Source organism: Mercenaria mercenaria, chromosome 7 (assembly GCF_021730395.1).
Source record: "Mercenaria mercenaria strain notata chromosome 7, MADL_Memer_1, whole genome shotgun sequence".
In the NCBI taxonomy this organism is placed as follows: domain Eukaryota; kingdom Metazoa; phylum Mollusca; class Bivalvia; order Venerida; family Veneridae; genus Mercenaria; species Mercenaria mercenaria.
In genome coordinates, this window is record NC_069367.1 from 42,097,275 (window position 1) to 42,109,835 (window position 12,561).

Below are 12,561 nucleotides of genomic sequence, written 5' to 3' on the forward strand. Positions count from 1 at the left end.
GTATTACATTTTTGTCAGGAGTTAGATCTATTCTGAATATATGAAGACGTTTCTCCATAACAAAATGCTGTTTTTGTATTTAATATTTTCGAGATTTATATGTCAACAAATCTTTACTTTATTATGTTAATTCCCATGTGTTTAATTCCGATTTTATATGATAAACCAACCGTCATTGATTAAATTTGCTAAATACTAAATGTAATTCCATGAATTATGTATTGAGTATCAGCAACTGCTACGGGCACAACTTTGTAGGGAATTAATGGGTTTCGATGCGAGTTCCCGCTATACAAATAATACGTTTTACTGCGAATTTACCAATATTTACTGAGATTTCACGGCTCCACCCGATGGGATGTTAGACCAGTCCTACGTCATTTAAATCTCACGCGAGAATATCACTGTTCTGTTCGGTTTCTCTTAGATGTACAATACTTTGCCTTAAAGTTAAGGTGTGCAATATTCTATATCTTTAATTGTGACATTCTAAAGCTTTTCGGAGGAAGAAACAATTAATTGTCTGAAGTATTTCACATGATTTGTTTTGCATTCTTATCGCACTGCGCGCTCTGCATAAATTATACATGTACTATAAAATCAAGGTAAAATGTGTACCTGCTATTTATACGATCTGTTTGTCACGTATTCTGCAGGGGGAAAATAAGCATTGATACTTCGTTTCAATATCATTATTTCTTCATATGTTAAGCAATGGATACCGGAATGGTAAGAATATAACATTTCTTTTTTTTATTAAAATAAAATAATTTTTCACAACCTTGCCGAACTTGGTTATTTTTATGCAAGATTAACACTCTAGCTGCGAACCCAATCCATATTTGTGTAATAGTATATGCGTCATTAAGATAAAAGTAAAGAATCGCCATTTACAATGCTAAACCTTTATGTATTGTATTGTATTGTATTGTATTGTAATGTAGTGCATTGCATTGCATTGCATTGCACTGTATTGTATTGCCCATCTAGCAGTGTAAGCGGCCGGCCTCGAGTCACACACTCGCTCCTCCTTATTTCTGTGAGTTTGAGCCTTATTATTATCATTATTATTATACCAGCTTTAAATAGCGCCCTTTTCATGATAAATTTACATATAGCAACTGCAGCCACAGAGGGCGCGAAATCATCATCTACTAGTACAGACACAGAGCGATCTGACCAGAGAGACAGAGTGAGATAAAGTCCCCAGAACAGACAGAGAGAACATTTCAGATACAAACGTGTCCGGCTAACTTAGCCTGGCTCTTTTCGAATAGACAGTCTGCGATACACGCGAAGCCGTCTTTCCTGTGAAGAACCAGTACAGGCCTCTATTTAGGTGGGAGACACTCAAGAGCATCTCAGAAATTTCCAGTGCCTGAACCGGGATTCGAATCCCGGACCTCTGGATTGAGAGTCGAGCGTGTTACCACTAGACCAACGGCCCACCTAAGCCTTATTAGGTCGTCATGTGTAGAACATATCCAACTTGCTGTTGTTCTACATAAGAGCCCGTCCATGCCTGAAATATATGAGGACCCATAACTGGGTTATTTCTACACCATCAAAACTCGAAATATGGAGGCCATAGTAGTAGCCACCTATATCAACTTGATGCCTATGGCCACAATTTCGCATGTAGCTCTCTCCAGGTCTTTCCAGGGCATCTGGTGTCTTCCTCCATCATCAAAGAAGTTGGCTGAAAAGTTCTGTAAGACCTATAATTGTGTTGGTGCGGCGTTTAATCCAACAAAAAAAAACAACTAATACATAGAAAATACAATGACAAACATTCATTGATCATATGAAGTTCCTTTGTAAGACAGTTTTACTCTTAAAAAGAAAACAAATTGATGAAGTAAAAAAAATAAAACGGATCTATGGTATATTTTTACCAAATTATTTAAGTAACTTAAATAAATAAACAATAACCAATTAATCGAACAAAATTTTCCTTAAAAATGGCTTTCATCTTAATGGTACTGTACCGGCGTGTGAAAATAAGAAAATTACAAAATATACTTCTAGAATTTAAAAAAAGAATTGTGAAAGATTTTATTAGATAAGATTTTATGATTTCGCTGTTAATATGTTATTAGCATTAATAAGACCACATTAACATAGTTACTCCAGCAAGTGTAGTTATAAGTCGGCTCTGTCCGACGAATCATTAACAATAACGTTACTCCTTTAACTCTTCACAGCGACTATGAATACTGTTTGGCAATTAAGTGATATTAGCAAATCGTGTAAGATGTTTCAGTGTCAGGATAAACCCAGTTTGATTGCAAAACGTTTTCGCATTGAAACTTCTAAGGTTTAGCAATACATTGTATATCACCAAACCGCAGAAATAGTTGGTAAACGAACAGCATCTTTACCAGTAATTTAACAGTCGAAGACATGTTGTACAGTGTTGTCCCGAGCAACTGGATATTAAACTACATCACGTACTTTCAAAAAGTTGTTCACATTTTTAAAAAAAGGTGAATTTGTAAACCATATAATGAAACTACGTTAAACTTAGTTATGTGAATTTTCAGCATTGGAACATTATTGCAAATGCATAAAAACGAAGACATGTACACTTCTTCGAAAAGATGATGAGCTTTAAGAGGCGCTGAATTAAGGGCATTTTTTCCAGTAAATTTACAATTATTCTATAGAGAAATGTATATGTTTATATGCTGTTCAATTTTCAAGTAAAGCGTCTATTTCTTTCTACGATTTGGTTGTGTTTGATTATTTTCATGTCCTAGTAGTACGTTAGACGTAAACTAGCGTTTACAATAAGTTTGAATTTCTACTGCAGTTATCATTATGCTAAACGGTTTTTTTTTTATTTCACTTTTTCTCGTATCGGCCATGTTTTATAACCTCTATCCAAGTGATTTTGTGCTCTAGCACACATATATATTTTGTTCAAATTATGATTGTGAATTTCTAAATGTACAAATATTTTCATTTAAAGCATGACTCATTGGTGGCTCTATCAGAAAAAGCACTTAATCCACGATAACACTTAATCTACGATAACACTTAATCCATAACACTTAATCCACGATAACACTTAATCCACGATAACACTTAATCCACGATAACAAACGTATCTGCTGATCAATAATAAGAAACGATGGTTTTATCCGATAAACCTAAACCCTACAGATTCCTAAAACGACAGAGACATTTTCCGAAAGGTAACATTTAATTCAACATGTTAAACATAACCTTGTACAAGAACATGAAATATGTTTTCTGTAACAATAAACTAACCACATTCAGATCGAAGAGATTTAGCATAGGCTGACATGCATTTCCATCTTTCATAGAACGGACATCCCTAAGTATTGTAAACCGCAATTCTTCAAATTCATTCATTTAAAAAGTTAAAAACCATTAACTTTTAATAGTCATTTTATTCTATTTATCATTGGTTACAGTGAAGCAATGTACATAGTTTTCAATAGATATTCAATAAAGTGAATAACTAATATCTGAAAGCAAAATGTTGTCAATTTAATACTTGAATTGGTGATTGAGAACAAAAAAAAAGCACTTATATGATATAAAATTCTGGACTGTTTTGTATGTTTTATATATGGTAAACACCGCTTACTTCTACAATTTAATTTGTTGGGTTTACATAGTTTTTTTGTTACACATTATTACACATTATGTACCTTGTTATATGCTATGTTCAGCTTAACTAGAATTGATACTTGGTCAGTTACCAATTTTCCAACCTACGCATTCCCCTTTGTGTTTCAAACTGCATGTGACAACTAGGCGGTTTTTGCTTCTTTGGCTATCCCTCCGCAAACATTAGTAAGAAATGTAGCTAACCTCAAGTTACATCAAGTGATTTCACATTAAATTAGTCGTTGGGGCTGATGAAGTAAAGAGTGACAAGGAAAATTTCTGTCTTAAGGTTTAGGAGTATATCATCGAAGCACAGAAATATTTGATAAACAACATCTTTACCAATGTTTTACCTAACCATTACATGTTCTGCCGTACTGTCCCACACGACGGATACCTAAACTATTCTGAAAAAGTTGTCCCCCTTTGAAAATGAATGCCATTTGTAAAGAAATAAAAATAAACAATTACTGAAAACTGCGTTTCACCTAGTTTTGTGAACTTTCAATACTGGTACATTATTTAAAATGCATCAAAACGAACATATGTAACAGTTCTGTGCAACCGGCGAGATTTTAAATGCGTTTTACTGTCCAGAAGTGTGACCCCTTTAGTCGGTCCTTTTCCGGGATTCAATGTTTATATCAGTATACTGACACTTGTTTCGTAGAGTAATATACATGTTTTACATGCTGTTTAATTTTCATGTGAAACAACTTGTTCTTTCTATGATTTGGTGATGTTTGAATTATTTTCTCACAACGTACGGCTAAGCGTTAAATTCAAATGTGTACTCGTTTGGTTGGTTGATACTCTTGGGATCGGCAAGGCTGGATTAAACGGGGGTGCATCCCTAAATTCCTGCGAGCATACAAATTTCATAGCCAAAAATTGTGACACTAGCCTAAAATATTCAATCTGATCAAAATGTTTAGTAGTACTTATAATTGCCGAAGCGGTGGGACCGGTCGACATTCAAATCAAAAAGCTATCAACTTGTCAAACATTTTTTAACACGTTACAAATTTAAAATACGACATTGGGCCTATCTTTTATGCTCAGACTATATATCGTTATCAAATATACTTGGATAACACCATTTGAGTTACATTGATTATATCCGGGGTATCCCCTAGAAAATCCGTCTCCTAATCGTGGATCTGCCACTTATCGAAAAACATATAATCTCCGTTCATTTTGATATAACGTGAAAGAGCAAACATTCTTTATTGATCAAGATGTATTTTTAAAATCTCAAGCGATATTTTATCTTTCGTGTTTATCACTGTTGATCTGCACGCCGGCTCATAAAATTATTCGTCCTGAATAGTTATATAAACAGTTTGTTCAAATTACATAGGGAAATATAAATGTTTTGAATATTCATAAACAGTCATATTTTAAGCAATGGAAACCACAACGGTAAGAGCACAAGTTTCTTTCATGTATTTATCACAAAGTAATCTTGCCTAATTACATTATTTTTAAGGAAGATTCACCTTTTTAGCCACGTAAAACACCTTTCGTATCAGATACCTGGAGTTTGGATTCCAGTAAAGCTTGGTTCATTATGTTGTTTTATGCGTCATAACGATGAACTTAAAATATATGTATTCGCATTATCAATATAAAAATAACGCTGGAAACCTTTCTGTTCGCACAGGCTTTCAAATAACTTGCACCTCACCTCTGTCGGTTTGAGTATCATTCCAGCCGTCATGTGAGAAAGCCATCTAGCTTACTTACGGATATCAGTGGTTCTAAATAAGCGTCTCAGATATAATATGTACCTTGGATCTTTCTCTGCCAATAAAAGACCAAAAAGTCACATTATTACCTGATTTATGTCAATCTGTTAATACCAAATAAATGTTCTAAGTCTTACCTTAATTTTAAACGTGCAGTGTATATTGTCCCACGATTACCTGATTAACAACCCTCTTGAAATGTCCAGTCCTTACTTCCACTTGATAAAATTGTATCTTTGGAATGTGAATTTGTGCTTTAAACATGTGTGTATATGCTAGCAATAAGTTAAATGTGAAATGCTTTGTTTTTATCTAGTTCGAAGATGTCGTTGAACTGAATGTCGGTGGAAAGCTAATGACAACGTTGCTGAATACGCTAAGACATGAACCGGACAGTATGCTGGCCGCCATGTTTAGTGGACGTCACGTGATTAGTAAGGACAAAGACGGTCGCTATTTCATAGACTGTGATGGTGAAGTGTTTACATACATCATAGATTATCTCCGTTTTGGCAAATTACCGTCGCAGGAAAAGGCTATAGATGTTTATGACCTCGCCAAGTATCTTCAAATTATGTCACTAGCGGAAAAGTTGGAAACCTATCATTCCGTGAAATATCGAAATCAAATTGCCGAACCTAAAACACAGGTACAGAGCAAGGGACATAGAGAGGGGAAACGAAAATGAAAAGAGTAATGCCGGTCCACAAGAAAACAAAGCATTATACTGTATTATCCAATTTAACCCTTATCATGCTTGACACGACTGGCTCTGCCTTTACGACCAGTGTAGATCTTGATCAGCCTGCACATGCGTGCTGTCTGATCATGATCTACACTGTTCGCTATTCAGTCAGTATCTTTTTGGTAAGAACCCCTTTTAATAGTTAATGGTACTGTGCAAATTGAAAGATGGGCATATTCATAATAGAAATTTAGCAGGGTAAGGGTTAAAGAGGTCCGGAAAACTAGTGTTTCAAAAACGGGCACTGTTTAGTATTTGCACATCACTGTTTACCACCCTATGTTAAATCTAAATAGGATGTCAACTAAACATCATGTCTAAATAAAATTTTAGTTGGAAAAAAACAAGGTTTCATCAAATGAAGTTTTTCTTTGAAAAATGGAATATAAATAAGTAAATTTCAACAAATATTAGAATGAAATAAAACGAACGTTTGTTAATCTTTTGTCTATAAGGTAAAGATTTCCAATTTATTGAAAACATATAAATTGAATCCAAAACTATTTTATCAATCAAAAAATTGTAAAGCAAATTCTATAATAACTCTTCCAATATCTTATAAAAAGTTATTGACCAGGTTTTCACAATTAAATTACGATTGTCATTTCTAACTCCATAGCCAGTTTATACTTTCACTTTTAGCTCACCTGAGCATGGCTCAGGTGAGTTATTGTGATCACTCTATGTCCGGCGTCCGTCGTCTGTCGGTCTGTCTGTCGTCTGTCAACATTTAGCTATATATTTAGTGTATGCGATAGAGGCTGTATTTTTCAATTGATCTTCATAAAATTTTGTCAAAATGATCACCTTAATAAAATCTAGGTCAAGTTTAAAAACGGATTACCTGGGGTCAAAAATTAGGTCACTAGGTCAAATCAAAGAAAAACATTGTGTATGCAATAGAGGCTGTACTTTGTTATTGATCTTCATGCATTTTGGTCAGAATGATAACCTTGTTAAAGTCTAGGTCAAGTTAGAATATGGGTTATCTGAGGTCAAAAACTAGGTCACTAGGTCAAATCAAAGAAAAACCTTGTGTATGCAATAGAGACTGTATTTTTTAATTGATCTTCATGAATTTTAGTCAGAATGATTTTCTTGATAAAATCTAGGTCAAGATAGAATATGGGTTATCTGAGTTAGAATCTAGGTCACTAGGTCAAATCAAAGATAAACTTTGTGTATGCCAGATCAAATTAAAGAAAAATCTTGTGTACGCAATAGGGGCTGCAATTTACATTTGATAGTCATAAAATTTAGCCAGAATAATTACCTTAATGAAATCTAGGTCAAGTTAGAATACGGGTCACATGTGGTCAAAAATTAGGTCACTAGGTCAAATCAAAGAAAAAAAATTGTATGCGATAGAGACTGTATTTTGTAATCGATCTTCATGAAATTTGGTCAGAATGATTATTATTTTTATTAGCCTTGATGAAATTGAGGTCGAGTTTGAATATGGGTCTTCTGGGGCGGAAAACTATGTCACTAGGTAAAATCAATGAAAAACCTTGTATATGCAATAGAGGCTGTAGTTTCCAATTGATCTTCATGAATTTTAGTCAGAATGATTGCCTTGATAAAATCTGGGTCAAGTTAGAATATGGGTTATCTAAGGTCAGAAACTAGGACTGGTCATTAGGTCAAATCAAAGATAAACCTTGTGTATACAATAAAGGCTGCATTTTACACCGGATCTTCATGAAATTTGACCAGAATGTTTGTCTGAATGAAATCTAGATTGAGTTTGAATATGGGTTACGTAGGTTCAAAAACTAGGTCACCCGGTCAAATTAAGTAAAAATCTTGTGTACGCAATAGGGGCTGCATTTTACACTGGATATTCATATAATTTAGTCAGAATAATTGCCTTGATGAAATCTAGGTCAAGTTAGAATATGGATCATTTGTGGCCAAAAGTTTGGTCACTAGGTCAAATCAATGGAAAACCTTGTGTATTCGATAGAGACTGTATTTTTTAATTGATCTTCATGAAATTTGGTCAGAATGATAGCCTTGATGAAATTAAGGTCAAGTTTGAATGTGGTCATCTGGGGTCAAAAACTAGGTCGCTAGGACAAATCAAAGGTTATACCAATGTAATATGGGTATCATAATGCAAGCATAAGGAAAGTTCGGCCTGTTGGTTACACGTAAACAAACATATTTTTTCTGCGTAGCAAGGAACTATATACTATGTTTGAGTAGAGGCATGCTACTGAGACATAAAAGTAACCACAAAAATATTCCATGTACGCTTTTCAAATGATAAATATTGATAGGCTGTGTAATTGTGAAAGATCGTAAAATATCACTATTTTTGCCAATCGTTCTGCATTATTTTTACAACCATTATGCATTATTTTTACAATAAACACACAAAATGGAACTGGAAGTGGAAAGACATTTAGAAAATAATGTTTTCTATTCAATAAAAGACTTCTGTTGATAAATTGTATTAACTTTGATATAGCAAGGCTTCCTTTTGTAAATAAACGGAAATCTGAAAAACTATGGCGGCCATATTGGCGGCCATCTTAAAATGTTAGTGTTTCCACCCGCTTTGGCAACTAAGCAATGGGTTTATTGAAACTTAATACGATTGGCTGCCAAAAGAAATAAAACAAAATGATTGGGCTCAAAAAGGTAAATGTGCACCATCTCTTGGACTATATGTTGTACATTCTAGTCACGTACCAATACCTGCCAGTAAAGGTACCTAGAGCTTTGGTTAAGCTTGGATCATTACTGTGTTGTTTATGCGTGACTACGATGAACTTATAGTATATGCGTTAGCAATATCAATGCAAAAACCAGTTGGATAACCTTTCTGTTTGCACAGTTCTTTAAATCACTTGCACCTCACCTTTGTCAGTTCGAGCATCATTTAGACCGTCATGTGAGGAAGACATCCAGTTGACTTACGGTTGTCAGTGGTTCTAAATAAGAACCCATCCATGTCAGAAATAATACGGGATGTACCTAAGACCTTTTTCTGCCAATAAAAGCCCAAACGGTCACACTATAACCTGAATTATGTCGATTTGATATAACACCAAATAAAATACATATAAAGTGTGTTTTTGGTGAATGTTTTATAAAAGCAATTTTCGTTTGCTGTGCATTTAAATATGATAAATTAACGATAATGCCGCATAAATATTTGAAGTTGATGCTTTAGAAATAAATAAATTAGAGTAATAAAATAGTAGTTATTTTCTTCAGTCTTCTACGCAGTTATCTCTCTTATTTATAGAAATAGATTTCTGAAGTCGAGGGGAAGCAACTCCTGCGAGCAGTTTGACAATTTTTTGAAAAGACTGCCCCAGTAACAATAAGAAAAGTTATGTTTGGAAACTTATTATTTCGTACTGGTAACAGGAAGAGTTTGGTATATTGGGTAAAACGCTATAACTTCCTCCAACCTTATTACATACACGTGTATTTCATAAATGTATGTGTACATGTGACCTATAAGTTAAACGTTAAAAGCTTCTTTTATCTAGTTTGAAGATGTCGTCGAACTGAATGTCGATGGAAAGCTAATGACAACGTTGCTGAAAACGCTAAGAAAGGAACCCGACAGTATGCTGGCCGCCATGTTTAGTGGACGTCAAGTTGTCAGTAAGGACAAAGACGGTCGCTATTTCGTAGATTTTGATGGTGAAGTATTCAAGTTCATCTTAGATTATCTCCGTTTTGGCAGATTACCACCACAGGAAATGGCTCTAGATGTTTTTGACCTCGCCAAGTATCTTCAAATTGTGTCACTAGCGAAAAAGTTGGAAATCTTTCATTCCGTGAAATATCGAAATCAAATTGCAGAACTTAGAAAGCGTGTAGAGAACAACGGATATCAAAAAGTGAAAGAAAAAACTATTAATGAAATTAAGAAGAGTAATGTCGGTCCGCAAGAAAACAAAGTGTTAAATTTTTTTAGTAGTTATGGTAACAGTTGTTGTATCCCCAATAAGGACAGATGCAAAACGCCCGGTGATTTTACTACTTCTATCAACATTTTTATTGACATTGAAAGTACGTATCTGACAGAAGACATGATGGCGTTACTAGTTCACGAGCTATGTAAACTTGGTTTTGCTAAATACACCGTTACTAGGGAATGGAACAATCGTTGCAAGAATTGCGGGAGCGATAAGGAATTTAAACAGATTATACTCCTTACACATTAACTGTGAATTACTGAAACAATAACATTAAATTTATTACAGACTAACTGTAATTTTATTACACGTACCACGAAGAACAATGTCACAGACATGTCAGTAACATGTTTTTAAAGCTTTTATAATAAGCATTTTACTTTTGTACAGCAATGCGTTCACTATTGTAATATAGAAAGCTGAAATACTTACATAAAAATAGTCAAACATATTTGGTTAAAAGTGGAAAAAAATATATACATAAATATGAAGTAAAATACCTATCATTGATTATATCTTTGATACTGACTGTCTTGATTACGATCTTGGTGCAGTAAACCTCTGACAACAAACAAAAAATAACATAATAACGTGCTAGAAGGGCGTGAGATGTGTTGTGCGTTTCATTACCTTGCCTTACACTTCCTAGGTAATTTTTATAATGTAACGTAAATTCTAACCACTATCATATATATACACAAAGCAAATCTACTTCTACTGTCTGTCTGTTTGTTTAAATGTATGTATTTTTGTATGTAAATTGATTGATATGTAAATATATTGGCCACAAGAGGTATAGTAACCCGAAAATGGTTGAGGAAATTATGTAAGGCGGAGTTAACCCTGCAAAAGGGGGCACAGGGTTCCTCCTATGAAAATTATGACATTTAAAACTTGTTGTGTAAATATTAGTAAATAAATGAGTGTTCCGCTAGTATGGTAACCTACCTGTTCTATTAACGATATAGTTTTTTTTTTAATTCTTCATGGAATAACATTGTTGAATCACTTTTTTTTCGACAACTAGGAATATTGTTTATGTAAGGTTATTTATCATAGATGCCTTAAAACTTTGAACCATCTAGCTCATATGTCAAAGATTGCAATGTTCTCACTTGAAGATGTTATATAGTATTCATCTCATTACGTGTGTTTCTTTTTTACTATCATTTGTATAATATATGACTTCTGTATACCGAAATCCTTGCCGACACCGAATGACCGATTAGCACTGTAAGGCTGGATAATGATTGTGTTCTTATATAACTTTGTATTATTTATGTATGTTCTATACCCGTCTATAATAATAATAAATACGTTTCGCATACATGGTTGTTTGGCTGTAGAATTTCTGGATATTGACGTTACGTCATTTGCTGTTAAGGGATTTCATTGCGTTTTGTTAAGATAAAAAATGCTGAAAATACTACTACCTATCAAGTACTTTTCAAATAATCAGAATAAGTTTTCGTTTCTGTTTGGTATACTGACTTTTTGTCATGAAAGTATATTATATCATATCAACTGAAATAAAGTTCAACAATTTCGAACTACTGAGTTGTCAATTGATTTGTACAAGAACGTTAGTTTTCATATTTTAAACATTTAGGAACTAAGAACGGATATGTTGTTTCTGTTGTAATTAAATCTATTGCCTAGTAACTTTACGAGATGATCATTAAACGGCTTATAAAATTTATATAAAAGTTTGTATGTTTGGTGCCACATTTCTCCAACCTCTGCTTTTCGCTTAAAGTTTGTATTTGCCTCTGTCCGTCCTGCGATCTTTTCCATCAAACGTGTGGATGGCAACCCTGTAAAAATGCACTTTTGATGATTTCATTTTAATCAGACCATACGTCTGAATACTATTTAATTTAAAACGTATAATGTATTCAAACGTTAGCGAAAAACACAGAACTTTTTGTATGGTGATATTAAATGACGTCATAAAGCAGGTGTCTGGACCTTTTAAAGGATCTGCCAACCATAAAAAGTGATTCAAGTTCCAAAAATAGTACAGTTCTAATTTTCATCTAAACCATCTGTAGTTGCAGTAAAATATAGTCTGGTCCAAGTTTTATCTTTATCGTCAGACAAGACAAATAAGTTTTACCCACTTTTTTTCGTTTGAAATTCGTGTGAGTTTGTGAAAGGTGTTTTCAACGTCATTTTGTACATGTTTGTTTTTGTGAATGGCGTCAAAAATAGGCTCTCTTGTATTGTTGCACCAATACTGTTTATACGAAAATAAAGGGTTGTTTTCTTTCTATGTAATAAGAAAAAAATGAAATTGATATATCTGTCATTGGAAACTACAGATATAATAATGTTCTATAAAATGATAAAAAAAGTTTATATGATACCTTGGATAAGCTTTAACTTACTCGTTCCTAAGAAGCTAAATATATCTTTCATGGACTTGTATTTATTTTTGGAAAATGCTTCTAGTTTGATAATCTTTATTTGTTCTTTTGGGAATACTCGC

The 12,561-nt window shown here is 33.7% G+C and overlaps 1 protein-coding gene across 2 annotated transcripts; it reads left to right on the plus strand.

Moving 5' to 3' along the window:
* Positions 1-676: 676 nt before the first annotated feature.
* Positions 677-11,588, plus strand: LOC123555897 (BTB/POZ domain-containing protein KCTD14-like). 2 transcript variants are annotated; one of them, XM_053548231.1, is made up of 3 exons: positions 677-729; positions 5,704-6,036; positions 9,639-11,588. In XM_053548231.1, the coding sequence occupies exons 1-3, from the start codon at positions 715-717 to the stop codon at positions 10,320-10,322; spliced, it is 1,032 nt and encodes a 343-aa protein (XP_053404206.1). In that variant the 5' UTR covers positions 677-714; the 3' UTR covers positions 10,323-11,588. The 2 variants fall into 2 exon arrangements, with proteins under 2 accessions (XP_053404206.1, XP_053404205.1); XM_053548230.1 differs by lacking the exon at positions 677-729 and adding an exon at positions 4,821-5,061.
* Positions 11,589-12,561: the final 973 nt, after the last annotated feature.

What these genes read in the sequence shown, in the direction of transcription:
- LOC123555897 (XM_053548231.1), top strand. An exon ending in TTGCCGAACCTAAAACACAG is followed by an intron (nt 6,037 to 9,638) that starts GTACAGAGCAAG and finishes TCTTTTATCTAG; the next exon opens with TTTGAAGATGTCGTCGAACT.